General features: G+C 35.9%; 1 protein-coding gene and 1 long non-coding RNA gene across 2 annotated transcripts in view; one reads left to right on the top strand and one right to left on the bottom strand.

Moving 5' to 3' along the window:
* LOC121726850 overlaps window positions 1–16375 on the bottom strand; it is a 19845-nt gene extending 3470 nt beyond the window's left edge. Inside the window, exons 1-2 of the long non-coding RNA XR_006035585.1 lie at window positions 16303–16375; window positions 5883–5887 (exon numbers count right to left, since the gene is read on the bottom strand). This is a non-coding gene — a long non-coding RNA (uncharacterized LOC121726850). The remainder of the gene's footprint in view (window positions 1–5882; window positions 5888–16302) is intronic.
* On the top strand, window positions 13294–25444 carry LOC121726846 (geranylgeranyl pyrophosphate synthase-like). The gene is made up of 9 exons (XM_042114447.1): window positions 13294–13438; window positions 13967–14124; window positions 16444–16588; window positions 19611–19734; window positions 20747–20892; window positions 21012–21047; window positions 22572–22671; window positions 23455–23582; window positions 25355–25444. Exons 1-9 carry the CDS (start codon window positions 13391–13393, stop codon window positions 25430–25432), a joined length of 963 nt encoding a protein of 320 aa, XP_041970381.1. The 5' UTR covers window positions 13294–13390; the 3' UTR covers window positions 25433–25444.

Below are 25444 nucleotides of genomic sequence, written 5' to 3'. Positions count from 1 at the left end.
TACTATTAAGTAATTTGGACATAATCATTCCAGGAACTGTCCACCATGACTTTCTGCGACGATTTCACTGAGGGCAAGATGAGCGCATCCGTCATACACGCGCTGAAGAGCCCACACCGCGACGTCATTCTCGGTATTTACTTTATTACTTTATTTATCTCACTACTGTGATTTTTGTGAGTTTGAGTGTGTGAGTGTGAGTGTGTCTTAAAACCAGCGGGCAGCGCGGCGGGGCGGGAGCGAGAGAGCAGGAGATTTTAAATTTAATAAGGGCCAGGACACAACAGTGCGTTGCGGCGTCGCATCGTAAAAATCTACGACGTCGCAGAACCCATCGTTCAAATTAGCCATGCGACAGCGAGATTTCCGATGACATTTTTGCGTTGTGACTTGTGACAACGCACGTTGTTTTTGCGATACGACGCCGCAACGCAGTGTTGTGGCCGCGCCGCCGCTCGTTTTTCGAGGCCTGTCTACAAAATCCAAAATCTTAATATTATTGTCACGCGCCGCGCCGCTCCCGCCCCGCTGCCCGCTGGTTTTGAGATTGAAGCAAGATGATACAAAAACTTTAAAAATTGACGCGAATTGCGAATCTTCATATTATTTACATATAGGTAATATGCATTTTATAGGAGTTAATATTATAAGCGTTTAAATAGGCAACAAGGCGGTAGCAAGTTTCCGAGAAATGCGTGCCATTTTGCGTACATTATAGAATGACGACAACGCTTTTTTGGGAAAACACGTTTTAGGACAAAAGTGTGATTTTAAGATTTTTGAAACCTAATAAGCTACGTATTTATATTTTAGGTATTCTAAAGATGCGCACACACGATTTGAAGGCGAAAGAATACCTCCTGTCACTGCTTAAGGAGGCCGGCGGCATTCAGAAGACCCGGGAGATCCTGCAAGAGATAGAAGCTGATATACTCGCTGAGGTATTTAGAGCGCTTTGTAAAAAATCGGCCAAGTGCGAGTCGGACTCGCGCACTAAGGGTTTCGTACTATTATAAAGCGAAAGTAGGGAATAATTTGTGTTTTTTGTATGGAAGCCCCCTTAATTATTATTTTTATTTTATAATTAAATATTAAAGTACACATATAATTGAGGATATTGTGAAATTTTCAAGTGTATCTTAGATACATGTTGCCATTATAGATTACGAGCCAGAAAGGCCAGAAAATGACGTTTGTTGTATGGGAGCCCATATTAAGTATTTGTTGTTAAGCGGCACCAGAAATACAAAGTCTATAAAAAATTCAGAAGTCTAGCTATAGCGGATCTTGAGATACAGCCTGGAGACAGACAGACAGACGGACAGACATCGAGGTCTCAGCAATAGGGTCCCCTTTTTACTCTTTGGCTACGGAACCCTAAAAACAGCTGCTCTTGAGTTGTTTTTGAATAAGTACTTGTATTGTAAGCAAATATTATCTCTCAGAGTTTCATTCGTATTTATTTTAATTTTATTTTAACACCTGCAAATATATTTTGCACATTGTTTTTGTTGAATTATAAGTCTATTTGAGTAGCTACCTGGTACAAAAATCGATTCAAACTCTTCATTACTAGAGAATAATTTGTTTATTTAAAATCTTAAAGGTTTTTTTTCTGTTATAATATTAATATACTAGCGGCCCGCCCCGGCTTCGCATGGGTGGACATATTTTTTGCATATATTTAACCGACTTCCAAAAAGGCGGAGGTTATAATTATGTTCGGCTGTGGATATTTTTTTTTTAGATTAAAAAGTAGGATAATAATTGTAATAGTCAGACATACGATATCGCGGACTTTTACGTTGATATTAATGTCCTCTATAACTTATAAGACTCTAGTACATCACTTTGAGTCTATAATTTATAAAGCTTACAATATCTACACTACTATTATAAAGAGGAAAGATTTGATTGTTTGTTTGTTTGTCTTGAATAGGCTCCGAAACTACTGGACCGATTTGAAATATGATTTTTTACACCTTGCGTCCGAAAATCCCAAATATCTTACGGAACCTTATTTTTTTCCAAAATAAAATTTAGCCTATGTTCAGCAGAATTAATGTAGGATTCCAATGGTAAAAGAATCTTTCAAATCGGTCCTGTAGTTTCGGAGCCTATTCAAGACAAACAAACAAACAATCAAATCTTTCCTCTTTATAATAGTAGTGTAGATTATGTTCCTTGCGAGCGTGTTGTTTGTGTACTGTCCGTCTGTCTGTCCGTCTGTCTGTCTGTCTGTCTGTCTGTTAACTCTTCACGCTCGAACCGCTGAACCGATTTGGCTGAAATTTGCTATGGAGATACTTTGAGTCCCGGGAAAGGACATAGGATACTTTTTATCCGGGAAAAATGTACAGTTCCTGCGCGATAAACGAAATTTGGCGCAACGGAGTTGCGGGCGTCATCTAGTATTTTATAAATCCGATCTCGCTAAACAATAGGTCGTACAAGATGCACGTAAAAAGATTTCGGTTGTCGTTGCTTTTACTTTGAAGCAGGAACTTTTATGGAAGAAACTATAGTTATTTCTTTTCTACGAAGGCCGGAAACAAATCTTCAAAGGCTATGCTAAGCGGGCAGATAGACCAAGCACCTGCTGGCAGTGTGTCGGAATGTCAGCTGAAAATTTTATTGCAGGTTCGGCGCTTGGGCGATAATCCACTATTCGAAGAAATGATGCGCGATCTGAGCAATTGGGATGAACTTAAGGATGAATGAAAAAGAAATGAAAAATGTGTAAAAATGAGATTGGGTTTTGTAATTTTGTGAGAAAGGATTATAAGGAGTATATTTTGGTGAGGGTATTTTATTAAAGATTTTCTACACTATTACGTATGTGTTATTATTTATCTATTATTGATATCGAGAGAAATAAAATAAGTCGTAAGGAAGTCAGGTAATTGTATAAAATAATAATTGATATAATATTACAATTCGCAGAGGTGGAATTGACCAATGTATAGTGCATACATCCTTTTTATTAAAGCTAGCATGTCAGCAAAAATAGTTCGATAGTATAATGGATCGAAAGTTTTAATAGCCAAACAAGAAAGGATCGAGGTTTATGAATAGGCTACTTGCCCTATATTCAATTTCATTGAAAAAATACATATTTCGCGTAGAACTTGGCCTAGGAAAACGTATTTCTCCCTTATCATCAAATAAAAGCTTATGATTGATAAATAAAGTCGATTTGAAAATATGATTTTATGAAAATATGATTTGTACTGACGAAAACGCTTTTGCGGTACTTCCGATTTGGTTGTGACGTCATCACACTAGTAATTTAATATCTTTTATTTATCGGGCACGTAATAATATTATGTAAGTTTATTTGTACATAAATAATAAGAATAAGCCTTGAAAGATTTGTAAAATATATTTTCTTGAATAAATCAAATGAAACATCAGTTTTATATATTATCTCCATTTATTTTAGACGGGAAATGAAATGGCCAAAACTTTTCTCCGAAAGTTTTCAACATTGCAAATGATTTCTAATTTCTTATTTAATTCTTTTATAATTTTTGGGCACTTTTAGACTCGTACATTTAGCACATAAAAAAATGTTCAATAAAGAGAGTTTAAAATACAAAATGTATGACGTCACATTATGGCGGACAGTGTTTTCGGCGCCATTTATAAGGCATATTTTTCAATCAATTTTTTATGGGTTTCTACTGTGTTAAATATTAAAATATTAGTTTCTATTGTGAAAATGAATGATTAAGAAGCGATTAGCATGAAGAAAAAAAAAGGTCAAGTAGCCTATTGAGGATACAACAAAATATAAATTAAAATGCGTACCTAACAGTGAACATATTGTAGATTTTATCATAAAAACATTTCCTTGTGAGCGAAAACTGTAATTGTATAGTCCCGTCAAGAAAGTGAAGAAACTAAAAAGTGGCAACATCCTAGTGTCTTTTTTCTTAGATTAACTTGAACACTACGATGTTGCCACTTTTTAATTTCTTCACTTTTTTGACATACTATATTAACTATTCCAAACATTAAGTACCTACCTTAATGTTTGTAAAGCCATCTATTAAGTAAGTGTTTGTAAAGAACTACGAATAATAAAAACTAAGGAAGAGTAACTCCGTCAAAAAAAGTGCACCAAAAGGCTACAAAATGTGACCCGAATACATGCATATTTATGCATGTGTTCGGTACACATATTTCGTATATATATATCAATGAATAAGGAAACAGATGGAAGCGACATAACTACAAAAAAGTGTGGCCGGCGGTTTTAAAATGCCGAACATTCGGCACTAAATATACTTGCACTATCATAATAGAATTAATGAAAAATACATATCTGTAGTAACAGTGAAATGAAATAGTCTAATACAAGAACTATATAAGTACCTACTTACTCATTCATCGTCATTTACTTATTTGAATTAGAAAAAGTAATCATACATGATAAACAAAAAACTTTATTAATTGGTCTTTTTAACGACCAGTCTCAAAAATGTTTGGTTAAGTACTTAAACAAAACACAAAATTAAACCGCTCTTCTTACTAACCAACCAGCCTTAGAAATCTTTCTTACTAACTTTAAATCAAAAAACAAAATTTTACTGTCCTTCTCAACAAGTCTAAGAAATCTCTTTTACTTACTTAAACAAAAAAATAAAAATTTGACCTTAAGTACCGTACTTTTACTTTACAAATGACTAGCTGGCTAACGGCACCACGGGGAAGCGCGGAGTGCGGGTGGGGCACATCTGGCAATATTTGCAGCAAGTGCGTAAACAAGTCATAACACGAAAAAGCGCGGCGAAGTTGAACCGAAGTTCGGCCGAAGTTCAGCCGAATTTTTCATTTTTACCGAATGTTCGGCCGAAGTTCGTATTCGGTTCAAACCACATTCGGCCCACCACTAATCAATATATTTTTATTAAAATTCATACGTGCTAGGGTTCGAAGGATTTTGAGAGAAAGACCTGCTGACTCTCTTGAAGACTTTATTTACTAGCACAACGGTCACACTAAGCACTAAGTCCAAACACTTAAGCACTATCACTGTCCTAGGTCGTAGCTAAGTCGTAGGTTCCACTAGAATCACTTTTTGATCACTTGTTTCTCACTTCGAAGTCGCCTTGATGATAGCTCGTATCGAACTGAATTGACGGTCCGTCTGCCTGCGACTATTTATATGGGGCGAGGCGAATTCTGGACTGTACGATAACATTCCTTTCCCAAATGTACAAGGCTTGCGTAAACAAGCGTGAAATATTTCTAGAAGCCTAACGCCATCTAGTATCGAATAGCGGATTTACGCTGTCTGCGTTTTTTCAATTAGTTGCGGTGGTTTGACGCTAGATGGCACTACATGACGTCCGTCTCCGTAACAATATTAATACGTGAACGAAAAACTTTGTATCCCTTTTCACGAAAAATGGGGAAACGTAGGTGCATGAAATTTTGCGCAGTTATAGTTTATATGGTGAAGGAGTGCATCGAGCTAATATTATTTTGAAATTATGCTTTTATCATACATTTTTTTAACAAATAAAACATTACACACACTACAATACGCACACTCAAGAAGATGACAGATTAGATAGGTAGGTAGTAGCTCTAATGTCCTTGTGAAGAGTTTGGACTTGTAGAGTTATTAAATAAAAACGTACTTGTCTCCTCCGATGCATCTTTATTAATAATTAATCTCACTTAAAATTATTACTTAGCTTATTCTACTTGGGTGGTACAATAATTATTAAGAAGTTACGCCACAATATTCGGAACAACGTTGGACGCATTGGGAAATAAGCATAAAGTTAATATCCTACAGTAAGCTATACCAATACTATACTATAATATATTATAGCATAGTATTAGAATATACTAAGATATAATTATCACACTTCACCTCCGGGGGAAAAGAAAAAAAAATATTTATACTTATTTTTTAAGTTACTAGTAATACTAATTATTATAATTACATCTCTATTTTTTTTTAATATTTTTATAATAATTTTCAAAGTATATTTTTTTTAGTTTATAAACTTTTTTGTCCTATTCTTATGTATTATGTCTACTTTATTATTCTTAATTATTTTAACATTAGGTCCCATGTCTTCTACAACACTAAATGGACGGTGAAATAACTTATCTAGCTTTCCACTAGTTTCAGATTTCACTAAAATTAAATCACCTTTATTGTAGGATATAGGGATTACATATTTATCATATTTTACTTTACGATCAAACTTACTATCTAATAAATTATTTCTAGCATCCTAAAAAGCAACTTGCAACCTATATTTAAGTTCACTGCAATAATTTTCTGGAGTATACAGTGGTTCTATAGCATTACTCAATCTATTAGGAATATTACATTGCCTACCAAATACTAATTCAAACGGTTGGTATTTTGTTTCGGTATGGACTGTATTGTTAAAACTAAAACACCAGTAAGGTAACCAATAAGACCAAGATTGTATATATTTGTCACAGTGGATTCGTAAAAATGAACCTAAATTTTTGTGAGCATTCTCTAATGCACCTATAGATTGATTGTGATATGCAGTTGATACTATATTTTGTACATTTAATAGCTTACATAGCTCAATAATAGTTGAAGATGTAAACTCTGCTCCTCTATCAGTTGCAATAATCTTAGGTATACCGTATCTTAAAATAAAATTATTAACTAATGCTCGAGCTACGCTAACTGCTTCCTTATTCCTAATCGGATAAGCCTCTATAAACTTACTTAGTTCACATTGAACTGTTAAAATATATAAATTATCGTCGTAATCTTTTGGTAGTGGGCCCACTATGTCCATAAATATTTTTTCAAATGCGTAAGACGCAGTTGTTGTTAGAGTCATAGGTTCTTTGACGTATTTGCAATGCTTAGAAAATTGGCACTTGGCACATTTTCTCACAAAATTCTTAACGTCAGATTCAAGTCCTGGCCAATAAAATCGTCTTTTAATATTGTTACACATTCTACGAATACCAGCATGACCGCTAGTTGGTAGTAAATGAAAATCGTTTAGTATAAATGATTTGTCTTCATCATTTTCTATCCTACTTACGCCTTTTAATATACAAAGTCGTGGTCCGGACCACATATTAATTCAAATTCAAATTCAAATTGTTTATTTCAGACAGCGCATAATCATAGTCCATATTAAAAATTATATAAATCCCAATAAATGCACAACATAAAATACCTGATTACAAATTACGTGCATGCATTTGTGTCCATTTCTTCATGAATGGACACTCAGTGTCCATTCGACTCGCAATGAGTTGCAGGTAACTGTTGGAGCTGCCGCGTACTCTTCTCATCAGGGATGCGGATCTTTTTCGCATTATTGCAGCAAAGCTGTCCACTCCGGCGTCCGCGAACATCCCTGACGCGCTACAGAATCGCGGCAGCCCCATCAGTGTCCGAAACCCATTATTATATTGGACCCGCAGGGCACTATACTCGTAAGCCGTTAGCGTATGTTTGACCCATAGGCTGCACGTATAGAATGCCTGACAGTAGGCGCGAAACAAAGTAACCTTCGCCTCTGCCGTGCATTTAGCAAACCTACGAGCCAACATATTTGCCCTGACTGATAGTGCCCTTCGTTCCCTCGACATGTCCAGGTCATCAGCAAGCGACTCGGTGATCCAGTGGCCCAGGTACTTTACTCTCTCGACTCTTCTGAGCGGCTCGTTGTTCAGAGTCACGCTCGGCATTGAGTAACTCTTGGTTCCCGCCTTGAACACGATTATCTCGCTCTTGTCAGTATTGTACCTGAGCCCATGCGCCTCCGCATAGCGCTCGACTATATATTAGTCGACTTTATTTCATCATTCAAATCATTAATAAATTGCTCATTCATATTATTCTTTATAAGGCATATTTCTTTAATATTTAACTTTTTACAATAATTACTCAACAGTGTCACAAATTCGACTCGCGAGCTGAAAGCTGAGATTAATGTAAATAATTTTTTTACTACGACAGTAGGAGAAACATTCATATTCATTAATTATCATATTAGCCTTTCGTAATTTATTTAGTTCACTACTTTTTACTAATTTCATTTCCACTGAATCACACGGCTTTCTTAATAACTCCACGACTCTTGGTTGATCAGGCCTTTCGTCTCTAGAATTATTAAGGAAAGGTGTTTCATCAGTTACGCATCCTTCACTAACTTTTTTCATTTCTCTCTTTTGTTTCCTTGTTACCACAGCCATAATCTGCTCATTCATGCCTCTCAACTCATTTGATGTGATACATATTCTTGACAATGCATCGGCACCTACATTTTCCTTACCTTTTACATATTCTACTTTAAAATCATACTCTTCTAATGTCAATCTGAATTTAATTAAACGACTTGACGGATCTTTCATACCGAACAAGTAAACTAATGGTTTATAATCAATTTTAATAGTAAAATATCTGCCATACAAGTACGGTCTAAAATATTTTATACTCCAAACTATTGCCAAGAGTTCCTTTTCTATGGTCGGATAGTTCAATTCAGCTTTATTTAACGGTCTACTTGCATATGCAACAGGTTTTAAATTACTATTGCTCAAAACTGCACCAATTGCAATACCAGAAGCATCTGTGTGAAGCACAAATTCATTTTCTGGGGAAAAATCAGGATATTGAAGAATAGGGGGAGATATCATGGACTCTTTAAGAATATCAAACGATTTTTGACATTCGTCACTCCAAACAAATATTGAATTTTTCCTAGTTAATTTATTGAGAGGTATTGTTATGTTAGCAAAAGATGGTATAAATTTTCTGTAATAGTTACAAAATGCTACAAATCGTCACACTTCATTAGAATTTTTAGGAACTGGATAATTTTGTAAAACTGAAATTTTTTCGGGGTCAGGTAATATGCCTTGAGCCGAAATAACATGTCCAAGATATAAAATTTGTTTTTTTAAAAATTGACATTTACCTGGGTTTAATTTTAAATTAACTTTTCTAAGTCTCTCAAAAATATCAATCAAATTTTATTATGAATTTCTAAATTTCTACCAAAAACTATTAAGTCATCTAAATAAATAAAACACTTCTCAAATGCAAGACCTGACATTGCTACAGACATTACTCTACTAAATGCACTTGGAGAAATTTTTAAACCCATGGGTAGACGTTTCATTTGGTATTGATCCTGGCAGGCTCGCCATGAAGAGTTTAGACTTGTAGAGTTATTAAATAAAAAAGACTTGTCTCCTCCGATGCATCTTTATTAATAATTAATCTCACTTAAAATTATTACTTAGCTTATTCTACTTGGGTGGTACAATAATTATTAAGAAGTTACGCCACAATATTCGGAACAACGTTGGACGCATTGGGAAATAAGCATAAAGTTAATGTCATACAGTAAGCTATACCAATACTATACTATAATATATTATAGCATAGTATTAGAATATACTAAGATATAATTATCACACTTCACTTGAAACTAAGGTCGAATTTCGACCATTGGGCGAATTCTAGTAAATATTAAAAATATGTGTAATACCTATATGTTTCTGTGGGGGACCAGCTTGTGTCAATTTCCCCGTAGTTCGCCCAGGTCACTTTTTCTTCAGTGATGAGGTGATTATGATGACGATACTTAATGAAGGAGACGATAAAAACACTTTTTCAGTTCTGTTCAGGTAGCAAGCACACAGGAGTTCCGAAGCTGGGCAAAGTTTGCGAGCGAGTGCCGTACCTAGTATTTATATTGGCCCTAGACCCATATTTATATTGGCCCCGGGACCCAGCTTCTAGAACATTCCATGCCTCACCTCCTAGGTTGGAAAAATTTTTGAAAAACCACAAAAATTACATTTTTTTACAAAATATACATTCGTTTTATTTGTACAATACTTTAAGCTTTTACCGAAATATACGCAAAAATCTATTTTCTCAATATTTATACTACCTTGCCACCCCCCGATATACGTCCGTCCCTCTCGAACGGGGCCTCCTTGTCTGGGACAAGGATAGCCCGCGCGAGATTTATTATAGTTTATAGATATTCGGCATCTACCGGGATTTCGTGAAATCCCTGATATCATAATTTCCCTGCGACAGATACAATAAAGGGACAGATATCAAAAAAGTGTTGCTGTTCCAAAAAAAAAAGTTTCGCCTCCTAGACATTCATGACGGACTATAACTTGTATCATTTTCGACCGTAGCGACGTGAGTTGATATTGTTCTTGAACAAGTACTAAGTCTAAATACCACTACACCATGTCACTACCGTTACATCATATTGTATCATCACAGTATGATACTATTATTGGTATTTTTCATAGTCTTTTATAATATTATTTCACTTAAGGTGCGGGTAGCACCGCGGGGTGCAGCTAGTCAATAATATCATTTATGGCTCTATAAGATATTTTTTTAAGGTAAGGTCTATATGTTTCAGGAAAATCTATCATGAACGTAATGAACTGTAATGGTTACTAATGTTACTAATGGTTAATAATGGCTACTGAGATGCTGTGTGTGTGGTGGAATTGGAAGGGCATTATTAATTATGAGCTGTTACCGCCAGGTAGGACCATTGATTCTAAACGGTAGGTACTGCGAACAACTGATGAGATTAAAGCAAGAAGTTGAGGGCAAGCGGCCGGAAGCAATCAACAGAAGGGGTGTGGTTTTTCACCATGATAACGCTAAAACAAAGAGGAACTGGCCTAAGCAACTGTGCACTGTGATTCTGGTCCTGGCCTTGTACCATGAAACTGTTTTGAGACTCAAACAATCGGACGAGAATGCCGCGTCCTGCTCTAACAAACGTGAAAATGCCGTTGTTAGAGCAGGACGCAACATTCTCGTCCGATTGTTTGAGTCTCAAAACAGTTTCGTAGTAGGCCTACTGAATTTTGACTTCTCGTTGTTTTGTTAGTTTTAAAAGAACTATTTTATTACTAAAAGATTTGTGTTTGATAGTGCTATGCTTTTATAATTCTGGACGTCACGTTATCGTGGACGCCGGCTTCCACGATAAAACGTTGGGTGTACGTTAAATGCCCTTTTGATTTTACGCACCGCGGACGTTTTGTGCGGTTCAGAAGTGTAAACGTTGTGATGTCCTGTTACGTGCACGTTAAAAAGTTATCGTCGACGGAAATCTAAGTGTCTTCATATATTTCCATACATTTTACTTCCTATGTTATCGTTTTACCGCGGACGTCCACGATATTACTGCCACCGGCCACGTCCAAAATTATAAAAGCGTATTAGAAGAGAAGACAAGACTGGCTGTTTCTTTCATTTGTTATTTGATAGATAGTAGATACGTATATCAAAGTTTACTACTTAAAAGTTATAGACAGATACATCAAACAATGTTTGATGCATAAAATTCTATTGAAAAAAATCGTGAAAATGAATGTTAATCTTATAAAACTTACAATATTTATTACTTTTTTTTCGTAATTTATTCAAACTAGCTGTTTGACCAAGCTTTGCTCGGTATTCGATAAAACACGAATAAAATGACATTTTCTAAAAATTATTCCTAACTAGATCGATTTATCGCCCCCGAAACCCCCTATATATTAAATTTCATGAAAATCGTTGGAGCCGATTCCGAGATTCCAATTATATATTTATATATATATACAAGAATTGCTCGTTTAAAGATATAAGATATTGTGATTATTTGCAAAAAAACCCACCAAACTGCTAATCTCGCGAGATCTCGAAATTGGCGAGATCTCGCGGTATAGTATTCATAAACTCGCGGGATCTCGCTTGAGCCCCAATCTCGCGAGATTTGCATTCCCACTCCCTACCAACAAGATGGCAAAAAGTTATCGAACAAAATGGCAACTATATAATACTCTAGTCAATTGTAAATAAACTTTATAAAAAAGCCTTTTAAATTTTTATATAAAATGCGAAGAAACTTTTTCCCCATTTAGGGACTTGACCATTTTGAATTTAGTTTGTGGACGCACCCTTTCACCAGAGTAGGCAAAATTATTTATCGTCACTGTCAGTTTATTCAGTAGACATAACATTTTTATCATGATGAAGCACACGAACGAACAACGACTGCAAATCTTAAAAATTTACTTCAGAAATTCGGAGTACTTTAAGAGCGTTAACTCCAATTTTCAATCGTAATCCTCGCCCTTGTAGACAGGCAGATTGGCTATGAGTTATGACTGTGGGTTATTTTTGGCCCGGATTGGAAGATCCATATCTTGGGCTGAATGAGATTTCAATCGAATCCATGATATTCTACTTATACAGATCTGTTACGTTCATACTATCTTCCGGCTTAAATCTCTTCCGAACGACATTGACAAATTTGACAGATAAGTGAAACAAAAGATACGAAATCCCATTTACATAAAAGAGACATACTAAATAAAAGACGACCCAATTGGGTCGTATTTGAAGCTTCACAACGCGCGCGGTAGTAACATATTATCTACTTTGAGTTTTTTATTATTATAATATCATTGAATCGAATCAAACACAGCACACGTTACAATCAGTTTATTGAAGAGCAAGTTTGATGAGCGTGTTATCTCAAAAAATGGACAAGTCGATTAACCGCCTCTTTCGTGCCATTTAACGCCTCTTCATTTTATTCTTTGGGGCTGCGTCAAGTCGTTGGATAAGCCGACGACGTTGGAAGAGTTCAGAGCCAAAATTTAACGCGAAATAGCCGAAATCTGTAGCCGAACCATAGAAAATTGGGTTCAACGAGTCACCGCTGCAAACATGCCTGCGGTGGCCATAATAATATGAGCGAAGTCGAGTTCCATTCAAAAATTTTTTCATTGTACTTCAACCCGATACTAAAATTTTTGAAATATTATCGCAAATAGTTTTAATTTTATTTAAAAAAATGTTGTCTAGTCTTTATTGGAAAACCCCTTATTATATTAAACAAGACCGTTCATAATTTAAGCGCAAATGTATGACTGGTAATTTGACTATATGACTGATATTTATTTATTTATTTGGTTACTTTCCTCTATGTGATAATTACGGGCTGCGGTATATATTTTAATTAAAATAATGGTGCAATTTAGACATACCTGGTGGGTATTATTACTATATTTTGAGGACATAATTACGTGCAACGCTAAAATTCCTTAAGTAGGTACTTTAGGAAAGTCTCCACTAATTATCTACTGAAACATCAATTAAAAATATCATTTATAAGAAAGCGCAAAGAGCTTCACGAGTTACAACAACCTTGGCGGTGAGTTATGAAACTAGAACCAACGCATAATTATAATATATTGCATTCCGACCACAAAAAATAATAGACTTGTAGATTCGGGAATAATAAAAGACACCGTTTTTAGTGATAACACCACCACATAATTTCCGCCTTTTTTTATTTGAGAAATTAAAAAAAAAATGTCGAAGTGGACTCAGATATCTTACGATGAGGATAAAATGGAAGAGGTATGAGTTTTGTTCTTACAATTACCTAATTGTACCACATCAATTGGTCGAATTATGTCAATTTAATGTTAGTCGTGAACACGTGATTACGACTAACATTATATTGGCTGTTGAATAATATGTATTGTATGGTCATAGTGAATACGCGAAATTCGCATCGTAGCCTTAATGAAAACGGCCGAGACGCGTTCTGGTAATCACAGAAATACCACACAGCGAAAGTCGTGTCGTGCTTGACGTGCCATTCGACCACAACGCGTTGTGGTAATCGAGAAAAGCCATGACGCGAATTCATGTTGTGGCCCTAATGAAAACGGCCACGACGCGACGCGTTCTGAAACCAGGCCAGTTTCGCAGGAGTAATTTTATAGCGCTCAAGTGTTTACTATGACCACAACGCTTTGCCATTTTTTCGCTCACTTAGCGTTTTCGGTCTTTGAGCGTAAGATAATATAATATCAATTTTAATAAATAGTAACAAAATATACTTATTATAGCTACTATTATTGCTAATGATTTTTTTTTTAGAAAATACTCCTACCATACAAGTATCTGAAACCATTGCGCATCTATGATTTCTTGGCTACGAAATTGCCTGAATCTTACAACTATTGGCTTCGCATTCCAAAGGACAAACTAAAAGCAATACAAGAAATCCTAGTGAAGCTGAACCACTCATTTGCTATGTAAGTATTTCTTGACTTCTGCTCTTTGACAAAGTTAATATTAGTAATATTGCACTCAGAACCGTAGCGTGCCTTGGCGGTGCCCCATATAACATTTTGTTTGGGGCCCTTAAGAAGGTTTGCCTTTTTTGACTTTGTCATTTAAGGTCAATGTGTCGAAGTCCGGCATACTTTTCTAAAATTAAAGTTTAACATAATTTATTGTTACGAAATTCGCTTTTTAAAGTAACTTGTGTCATCGGAAATTATAGGCTATATATTAATTAGACCTATAATGATCTAAAAATAATCTTAGTTGCCGTATTTTTTTACTAACGTAGTATTTTTTAAAATCTCGGCGTGTAGACGGACGGACGGACGGAGTTTGAGGTAAGTCCGTCTAGCAGCAGTATAGCCCTAACTTGTGAAGTAAAATGCATGGCAACGGTTTCTAGCAAAGCCGCAAAACGGCCATTCAAATATGTGTTTAGGGTGTCAGTAATAAGGTTCGCATTCCAGAGAAAAATAATTTTATATCATTTTAAGGCAAGTCCGGCATATCGTGAGTCTAAGTGGTTGCAAACATTTTCATTAAAATTGTAGTGATTTTTTTGAACAATTAAACACTAACTATAAACATAAATGCTTATTACAACAAAAATATAATAACTAGTGCCGGTAAAATCTACAACTTTGCTTCATCATCATTTATGGGATAAGACATTTTTCAACATACTCCCCTACTTAATTTTGATTTGATTATTGTTATTGATATGTATACTTAGTACCATTTTTTTTATTCCGTCATATTAATATTTAGTTAGTTAAAATAACTTTTTAGTTTACGTGGCAGATTCGGGCCATGCACGCGAAAGTTACGCGTTTTTAACATTATTTTCGCCGCTCAATTAAAATTATAAGGGTTGGTCTGGGAGGTAGGATTTTTTTAAGGAAATTTCCTGCTCTTTAAGGATCTTTTTTCAAATTTTAATTATCTCAAATAATTTTTGTTTTTGGAATATTAAAAAAACCATACCCTTCTTTTTTTACTTTATTGTTTATACCTTTTGCAATTTTTATCAGCCCCTCTTGTATGCTCTTTTCGAGCAGTAAAATTTGGGCAATGCTATGATTTAGTAGTCCTAAGTTTAAATGCAAATTTACAATAAAGACATGTATATTTGAAAAGGTTGACAATATCTGATTCGAGGCAAGACCGGCGTATGACGGCCTTTCCTTATGAAAACTAGACGGACTTCCCAATTATTGCAATTTTAGGTTAGACACATGTTGCAGGTGATAATAACGAAATTAAAGGGATATTAACGAATCGAACACCAGTAATAAGTAAAAGGATCACTAAGTTACTTATGTAATCCAAGATACCCCAAAAACTCCTTCGTATTTCCACTTTTTTTTATTGTTTTGGCAGAGACTTACACTCCGACTGCGAATTTTGAGATATTTTTTTTCGTAACAGGTAGTTGGTAGCGACATGTCTGTTTCTTAGGTCAAACTAACTTTGCAATATCGTTTTACCCACTGAGCCATATGAAACTAGTCGTTCAAATGTGGAAGTTATTGCCGCTAGACGGACTTACCTCCTAGACGGACTTCGACACATTGACCTTAATTTAAAAATTTAAAGAGTTCATTAATTTTTGCTTGCGCACGTCGGGGGCCCCTGTAGCCCGAGGGCCCCGTATAATTGATACGGCTTATACGGCGGTAGCAACGCCCCTGATTGCACTGTCACACTTCATCTTCGTATTTGAAAAAGAGAAGGTATGATAATATTTTCAGAAACGAAGAACATTAGCAATAGTCCAGACTGGCACAATAGAGTCCAATTAAAATCACTATTAATAATTATAATAATTATAATATCTATGAACGCTTCACACCACGTCAGTGTGGCCCCGTCGTAAGTACCTGAAGGACTTGTGTTACGGGTAATAGACAACGGAAATATTATATGTATTTAATACTTTTATACTATACATAATATATTTAAGATTTTTATTATATAATATAAGCACATATTTAATACACATCCATGACCCAGGAACTTAGAAAACTTTTTGTCCCGTCGGCGGGATTCGAAGCCGCGACCCCCGGCTTGAGCTACCAACAGCCCACCAACTGAGCCACAGAGGTCGTTAATAATAATAAGTTTTGCATTTACGGGCATCCAGCAACGTTAGAGCCTGTCCAAACGGCCGTTGCGTCAGCGTTGCGTCGTCGCAGCGCTGCCGTTTGACGCATAGCCGGTTTATAAAGTTCATGAAACTTGATTAAGTAATAACTTTTTTTTTTACTTTTTATGTAAAATACTTACAGCTTGGACGACATACAGGATGATTCTCTTTACCGGCGAACGCAGCCTACTGCCCACAGGGTGTTTGGGAAGCCGTTTGCGAGCAACACCGGCATGCATCTGCTGTTGCTAGTTCTAGAAGACATCAATAAACTTGGACATCCCAAGGTACCTTAATAATTATTTCTTATAGTTAAAAACTCTAATATTATATACTACCGCCTCTTGTTCGATGTGACGCGGATGCAAAGATGGGAGAGGACAATTTTCAGAAATTTTACTGATTTTTTTATGTTATTCATTTATCAAAATGTAACATAGTACATAGTATTTGTGTATGTTTCAGCTCGTCACATTTGAGCTAGAACTCCTATTAGAACCATAGAGTTAATATTACCTATCGGTAATATTAACTTTATGATTAGAACTCAGTCTCGTCTTAATCATGAGAGTGACAGACAATGGATACATCACATTTCTAACTGACTTAAAAAAGGACGTTAACACAGATATATATCAAGATAGGTTACCAATTCGACCCGTATGTGTGTAATATTTTCAAAACTGCTTAGTTTTTCGTATAATATTAGATATGTTAGTCTATAATATCAGCATCTGAACAAATGTGCCAAGTGTATGTATGTTTTTATGTTTGTGTTCGCATATCTCCGGAAATTTAAGTTACTCTTTTTTTACTAGGTATTGTTCAACTTAGGAAATACAATACAGCAAGTTTCATCAAAATCGGTTCAGTAGTTTTTGAGAGGGAGAATCATATTCCTCAATTATTACGTACAATTTTGAAGTCGGTTTTAGTCCAGTAGAGTTAGTTCAGCCGTGTATGGAAACCTGAAATTAATTATCTGAAATATATTATAAGGGATCATGAATAGTTTAAATTCAAAAACTCGACCAAATCCAACGGGTGCGTTAGCCGCATTGGTAGCATATGCTTAGCTTAGAGAATACTTCTCACGAAACTGAAGTCACCACATGTTTCCCTATAAATTTTGAGGAGTTCCCTCGATTACTTATGGATCCTTCATCAGATCACCACTTTTGTGAATATAATACAAATTTGGTATATAGGGTATCATCTCAATACCCTATATACCAAAAGAAAAATTTTGAAAATCGATGTACAAACGGCGGAGTAATCGTTGAACATAAAAAAAACGAACATAACACCTTTTGAAAGTCGGTTAAAATTGTAGCCTATGTGTTATTCCGATGTGTAAGCTGTATTTTCGTAAAGTTTCATTAAAATCCGTTTGGTAGTTTTTTAGTCAAAGAATAACAAACATCCATACATCGATACATCCAAACAAACTTTCGCCTTTATAATATTAGTAGGATAGTAGGAAGTAGGATAATATATCGTATCACGTATGCCTAGTATTTGTTATTATCTTTATCAGTATATTTTATTATATTATATTATACTAGCTGTCCCGGCAAACGTTGTTTTGCCATATAAAGTATTTCATCCATATTATTTTATGGAAGTGACTAAATAAGTAAGACACCATGGCAACGTCCATCGCTTTCCCGTCGCACTAACAATGGTCGCCGTCAGTCTCGAGTTTTAATAATTTACTATTATTTATTCAACAAATGCACTTATCAATATAAAAAGTAGCCAGTAGCTGATTCTCAAACCTACCGTTGTTATAGCAGGAAACGAAATAAGTATATAATATCTGAAAATTTCAAGTCATATAAATTATACAGGATGCAATTTAACCATCCTGCCACATTTGGATATAACCTAACCTAACTTGACTACATACTTTAACCTAGATCTCAAAATGTGTAAGGATTAGAAAACGGATTTTTTGACAAAAGTAACTTCAGTTCATAAGGATTAAATGCTCAAGACGAAAACACGATTACTCAAAAAATGCTCGATAGTTTCTTTTTTACAAAAAGCCTTATTTTAGACACATTTTTGCTTGGATCCATGGGCGTTCCCAGGTTCTGGGCCAGGGGGGGGCAAATTACCCAGGTTCTGGTGCCAGGGGGGAGCAAATCACCCAGGTTCTGGGCCAGGGGGGGGCAAATCAGATTTTTCATAAGCTAGGTGTTTATAAAGAATAAAAAATCACAATACGATTCATTTTTCTAAAATCGCAAAATGCAACTCTACTTGCAATTCATTTCTGTATTTTTGTACTGATTTGACATATTTGTCAGTTTGACAGTTTTGACAATTCATTTGCTGAATCGATTGAGAGGAATTGCTAAATGTGACCATTTTAGCCCCGCCGGTCTCAACTGGATATCTGTGCGGCGCGATGTACTAGCTCGGTCGCAATATTGCAATTATTATTAACTTATGAAGTGACCATTGTGCATCGATTTTTTTTTGGGATAAAATATGTTATTGTAAAAAAATTAACACCCTATTTTTTTTGGTTTAATGGACTCACCTAATGATACCTAAGCCCAAAAAAAATTTAGGTAGGTTTAATTGCACCCTGTATATCACCGTTCTTAAAGCCTGGAGACATACAGCGAAGCCTTAATTTTAATTGAGGTTAATTTAATGATCTACAAGTTTATTTATGTATATTTTGACAATAATCGCGATACAGTTCGAACAGGCGAAAGTATAATTTGACTTGTTTTTTGCAGTTATTTTCGTAAATATTGATTTCACAATAAAAATTATAAAGTTGTAGAGAATCAAATTTGATCACTTTGGATCCTTTTCATTTTCTTAAAAAAATAAATAATAAAGGAGATATGGCTAAAAAAAGATTTGACCTTCAAACCAATATGGCGGCTGCCGGCTAGCACACCTGTCGGATTTGGTCGAGTTTTTGAATTTATGCTAATCTGTCAAGAAAGTGAAGAAATTAAAAAGTGGCAACATCGTAGCGTCATCCCTTTTTTCTTTAGATTGATTTGAAAGGGATGACACTACGATGTTGCCACTTTTTAATTTCTTCACTTTCTTGACAGACTATATTTATGACCCCCTCTAAATAAAATCTGATTATAATTAATTTCAGAAAAAATCTTATTCGACTGTAGTATTTTTTTAAACATAAAATCCATTTAATTCTAACGACTAAACAATAGAAAGTTTTTGATCGTATGACTCTGGACTCTGATGCTTGATTTATATTTTGTAATACATTGTTATTTTTGAAAATATTTGTCACTCAGAATATTATGTACATTTTAGGGTGCAGATATCTACTGTAGAAACTATCTGAAGTATATTCGAGGCACCGGCGCAGCTTTGTACTGGCAGGAGCATCACGAGTGGGACGTCAAACCCGAAGACCACTACCAAATGATGTTCAACCGTATGTAAAGCTCACACTATGCAACTTCAAAAAAATCAAACAATTAGACTCAACCTTCAGTATAGTCCGTCAAGAAAGTGAAGAAATTAAAAAGTGGCAACATCGTAGTGTCATGGTATTTTTTCTTACATTGATTTGAAAGGAATACACTACGATGTTGCCACTTTTTAATTTCTTCACTTTCTTGACGGACTATAAATGAGTGAGTGTACGCATAGACATGCGTACAGCACCTCCCTCCCACTGCCTATGCGTATACTTGCATGCAAGAACCTGTAAACACCACCACCACACAAGCAATAACGTTGACAAATCCGTGCAAGGCCCCTCACCACCATCCAGGTTGAAAACCTCGACGCGCGTTTCGCCCCAACACCGGATCATCTTCAGAATGTGGACTCTACGAAGTACAAACAACGTCCGCCAAGGACCTCCACCGGCCAAATCACCGACTTTTATACCATATCGAGCCCCGCTACTACTACTGTCCCCACTGCCCCCACTACCCTCCCCAGTACCCCCGAACATATTAATAAGCGGTGACGTAGTCAAGCAAGTTTGGTAATTCAAGTTTCAACAATGCAAATCTATTATTTTTCTTTTCTTTTATGATTTCTAATTGTTCCAACACGCTCAGCCGAAAACCTTTATCGCATTTATGTAAAACTTTATAGGAATGGCCATCGGGCACAGTATGATTACTATCTAAAAGATGTTTAGCAAAATGTGACTTATCAGGATGACCATTCCTATACGCCACGATATGTTCTTTATACCGAGTCTCAAAGCTGCGTCCAGTTTGACCCACGTATACACTATAGCATTCAGGACAATCGATCTTATAGACACCGGACTGATATTTTTTATCAATCCGGTCTTTATTATTGTAACCTAAATACTTACCTAAAAAAACAAATATTCCGTATTCTGTGCCACTTAATGTAGATTTTTTTTGCTGAAATTCATTTAAAACGTGTTAAATGACTGACTGATTATTTTATTTATATTTCAGAAACAGGAAGCGAAATTTTAATGATGCAAGAACTAATGCAACTGTTCAGTGACAACAAAGACCAAAGAGATTATGAATGTTTGTCGAAAATGTTCGCAGTTTATGTGCAGTTAAGAGATGAGTATGTGGACTTAATGAAGCCTGAGGTATATATTTTAATAAGATTTTACAAAAAAAAACACCTAGATAATTATCGTCTTCAAAGTATCTAGTTATTTACTATAATATTAACATGGTAACCAGAATAAATTTTATTTATTTTTAGGCTGTGGAAATCGGAACGCATATGTCGGGGCTACAGGTATGATATTCTTGTTTGTTTGTTCTGATATTTATGCTTTAGGCCTCAGTCTCAAAATCAGCGGGCAGCGGGGGCGGTGGCGGCGGCGGCGCAGGAGAAACGCGTTCCAATTTATATGGAGGTCGCTAGGGTAAATTCAGACCACAACGTGACGCGTAGATGCATTTCTAAATTTATATGAATTTGACAGATTAGCAAGACGTCTCACGCAATTAAAATCTGTCAATTCAGTACATATTTATAAATGCATCTACGCGTTGCGTTGTGGTCTAATTTAACCCTCAGGGTAAATTCAGACCGCAATGCGACGCGTAGGTGCATTTCTAAAGTACTAAATTGATAGATTTCAGATGCAAATCTGTCAAATCCATACAAATTTAAATATCCATCTGAACGTCACGTTGCCGTCTGAATTGATTCAGACAGCGGCGCGCGGCGTACTAGACGGCTACCCGCGCTGCCGCCACCGCTCGCGCCCCGCATGATTTCGAAGCTGAGGCCTAAGGGTCAACCCACGCTTACCACAACCACACCACGTTGCAACGACAAAATGCCGTGAAGCACACGGGCATTGCGTCAGCGTTGCGTCGACGCAGCACTGCCGTTTGACGCATAGCCGGCCAAACGGGCGCTGCGTCATCGCAGCGCGGCGTTATTACGAAGCAGCCTTAACGTCCGCATCGTCTCGGGGGCTACTGTCCATCATGTGTGGACGCAGCGCGCCGTGTGAACACCTTGGTTATTTGTATGTAAAACAATGCAACGGCAGCGCTGCGTCGACGTAACGCTAAGGGTCAATTCAGACCGCAACGTGACGCGTAGATGCATTTCTAAATTAGTATGGATTTGACAGATTCGCAAGACGTCTCACGCTGACGACGTCTGTCAAATCCATACAAATTTAGGTCGCGTCGCTTCGCGCCTCCCCTCGTCACGTTGCGGTCTGCTTTGACCCTAACGCAACGCGCCGTGTGGACTGGCCGTCTCTCAGCTGTCGTGATACGTGACATGTCGTGTTTACGAGCATGGAGATTAGCTGTTGTTTTATAATTTAAAATTTAATTTTATATATAAAATTCTCGTGTCTCGTTGTTCGTTGCCAAACTCCACTGAAACGTCTGGACCGATTGTATGATTACCCTGTGTGGGTCTTAAATCGGCCAACATCTAATGTTCATTAATTCCTGATTCATTTCATTCCTGAATCGCGCTATACAAGTATTCGAGATCGTCGTAACTCGTAACATATACAACTTCTCCATTGGTGTGAATTGAGTATGAAATATATCACTTTGAACTAATAAATATTTGAAGACTATCATTCTAAGAGCTACCATGAGGTTTTCCAATGAAGGTCTGTGTCTTTATAAGAGTTCAATTTTTTTCATAACAATATAAAGCAGTGCGAACATTTTCAACATAGTTCCTAGGACCTAGACTAAATAGGTCAACGATCGCTGGTGCCGCCTTAAATTATTTTGACTATAGTTGTAAAAATAATATTATGAAATTTGGGCATTCCAGGAACTGTCCACCATGACTTTCTGCAAAGACTTCACTGAGGGCAAGATGAGCGCACCCGTCATACACGCGCTGAAGAGCCCACACCGCGACGTCATTCTCGGTATTTATTTTATTTAACTCACTACCTACAATTTACATTAAAAGATCGTACAAAAACTTAAATAATTGATACGAAACTTCATAATAATATTATTAACGTGTGTCATCAAGCTAAATCTTTCCAAATCTCACTTAGGGGAAAGGTTTTTTTTTCCAGCAAGTTTGAGCAGCAGCAAAACAAATTAAGAGCGGGCTGCCAAATTTTGCTGTGTTTTCCAATAAGTATTATGATTCTGGTAGACGAATGACTTAAATGAAAGTAAATTTATTTAATCATTGTATATTTATCTGATATTTGCCTAACGGAAAACACGACTCACTTATTTTGACTCGATAGTTATATTTTTCGAAATTATGAATCTTTCTGGGTATTTCAACAAATATCTATTATACTTTTTGAGTTACTATAATTAAATAACTTGCACTACTGAAATCACACGCGTTATAAAATAATGGCTAAAGGAAATATTAGTATTGTATTAAATTTTTAAGTAATCATCAAAAACATTTTTGGGACTTACGACTATTACTTTCGTGCCATAATGCGGAAACCGTTGTTACGCGATATAGTTCACTATTAGCTGCAGCGCAAAGCACACAATAAATAGACGCCCCCTATATTATGCATTTTATAGGAGTTATAATAAGCATTTAAACAGGCAAGAAAGAAGTAACATTTCCAAGAAAATTGTGCCATTTTGCGTACATACAGAATGACGGCAATGCTTGATGGCAAAAATGTGATTTTAAGATTTTGAAATCTAATTAGCTATTTATATTTTAGGTATTCTAAAGATGCGCACACACGATTTGAAGGCGAAAAAATACCTTCTGTCACTGCTTAAGGAGGCCGGCGGCATTCAGAAGACCAAAGAGATCCTGCGAGAGATAGAAGCTGATATACTCGCTGAGGTATTTGGAGCACCTTGTAAAAAAACAGTTGCTGTTGATTTATTTGAATAAGCATTAAGCATATTGTATTTTAATCAAAAATATTAACTCTCAGAGTTACATTTTTTGTTATGACAACTACATATCTATATAAGGGTTCCGTATTTCAGAAGTCTATCTATAGATATAAAATACAGAAGTCTATCTATAGCGGTCCTTGTGATACAGCCTGGAGTCATACAGTCAGACAGACAGTCATATTTTTTTCATTTTTTCCCACCCCACCACTCCCACACCCACCGCCCACGGCTTGCCAGCACGCAGATTATTAGAAAGGGTTGTTCAGGGAAGTAGCTAACGGAGTTTTAACACAGCTGAAGCTACATGACTGATTTGGTCGTCAGCTCTTAGTCGAGTAGTAGTAGAAGATCCATGAGTAAACAAACAAAGTTTACCTCTTTATAATATTAGTATCTAAGATTAAAATCTACTGAATCGATTATAATCATTTTTTCAGTGAGTGACATAGGCTATATTATATTTTTTACCCGTGCGAAGCCGGGGCGGGTCGCTAGTAAGTTATAATCCTCAATATATTATATAATTTGCATGATAATAAAAGCTTGTCGCGCGATTTGTAAATAAACTAGCACTAATTTAACTGAGTAAATTGATATTATATTTTTATTTTTATTAATTTATCAAGTGATAGATTGTTAAGGGCCTGTATTCCCAGAAACGGACGATTTTCAAGATTTAAAAGTGACAGTAGACACAAAAATATAGTAATTTAAATTCTGAAACAAATATATGTGTCGGAGGCACATTGTATATTTAGCCGTATTACATTACGGCTAGTCGTTTTAAAAAACGGCGCCGTTTTGTAATGCGGCGTGTCGACGTTTAGCCGGATTGTAATTGCGATACGTTCTTCAATAAGGCGGCCCACGTTTAGCCGCATCGTAGTCCTATGTAAGTTATAAGGTGACCAACTTTGGGATTTTTTTCTATCTAGTGAAGTTCATGATATTGTGTAATGGAATATAAATTCCACTGTGTTAGATCCTTAACTAACACACATTTTTTTCAGAATTTAAATTACTATATTTTTGTGTCAGGATTATAACTTAATAGTTAAAAATTTTAAGGAGAATTTATTTCCTTCTTCTTATTTAAATAAAAACTTTTTTTCAAAAACTTTTTTGTTTAAATTTATTTTTGTTGTGACGATAATATGGTACTAAGGAGCGTGTTGTTGTGTACCTTACGGTATGGTAGCACCAAACAATGCTTGCCCGATTAGCATGACGTTTCAAGATTTTTTTCCGGTCTTCGTAGAGAATAAATAACCATATTATTAATTTCTCGGAAAAAAATGCAAAAAATTCGCAGATTCATCGTCAACGTAATTTAATTTATAAGTGCATTTTGTAAACCATTTTCACTACCCATTGTTTAACGTGGGAAAATTAATAATTCCACCCTCGATTAGCCTACACCGCCAAAGTGCTAGACAAAATGTGTAACATTTTATAAAATATATTTTATGAATCCGAGTTCGCTAAACGATAGGTCGTAAGAGATGCTCGTAAAACTTACATTAAAAATGATTTCTGTTTTCGTTACATCTACGACCTTATTTACTTTGAAGCAGGAACTTTTATGGAAGAAACTATACTTAGTTATTTCTTCTCTACGAAGGCCGGAAACAAATCTTCAAAGGCTATGCTAAGCGGGCAGATAGACCAAGCACCTGCAGTGTGTCGGAATGTCAGCTGAAAATTTTATTGCAGGTTCGGCGCTTAGGCGATAATCCAGTGTTTGAAGAAATGATGCGCGATCTGCGCAGTTGGGATGAACAGGACGAATGAAAAGAAAATGAA

This window comes from Aricia agestis, chromosome 5 (assembly GCF_905147365.1).
Source record: "Aricia agestis chromosome 5, ilAriAges1.1, whole genome shotgun sequence".
NCBI lineage: Eukaryota > Metazoa > Arthropoda > Insecta > Lepidoptera > Lycaenidae > Aricia > Aricia agestis.
This window is presented reverse-complemented; position numbering and strand designations above follow the sequence as displayed.

Coding starts and splice junctions, on each gene's coding strand:
- LOC121726846 (XM_042114447.1), top strand. CDS start 13,391: ATGTCGAAGTGGACTCAGATATCTTACGATGAGGATAAAATGGAAGAG. Junction 22,672..23,454: donor ACACCGCGACGTCATTCTCG/GTATTTATTTTA, acceptor TTTATATTTTAG/GTATTCTAAAGATGCGCACA. Junction 23,583..25,354: donor AAGCTGATATACTCGCTGAG/GTATTTGGAGCA, acceptor ATTTTATTGCAG/GTTCGGCGCTTAGGCGATAA.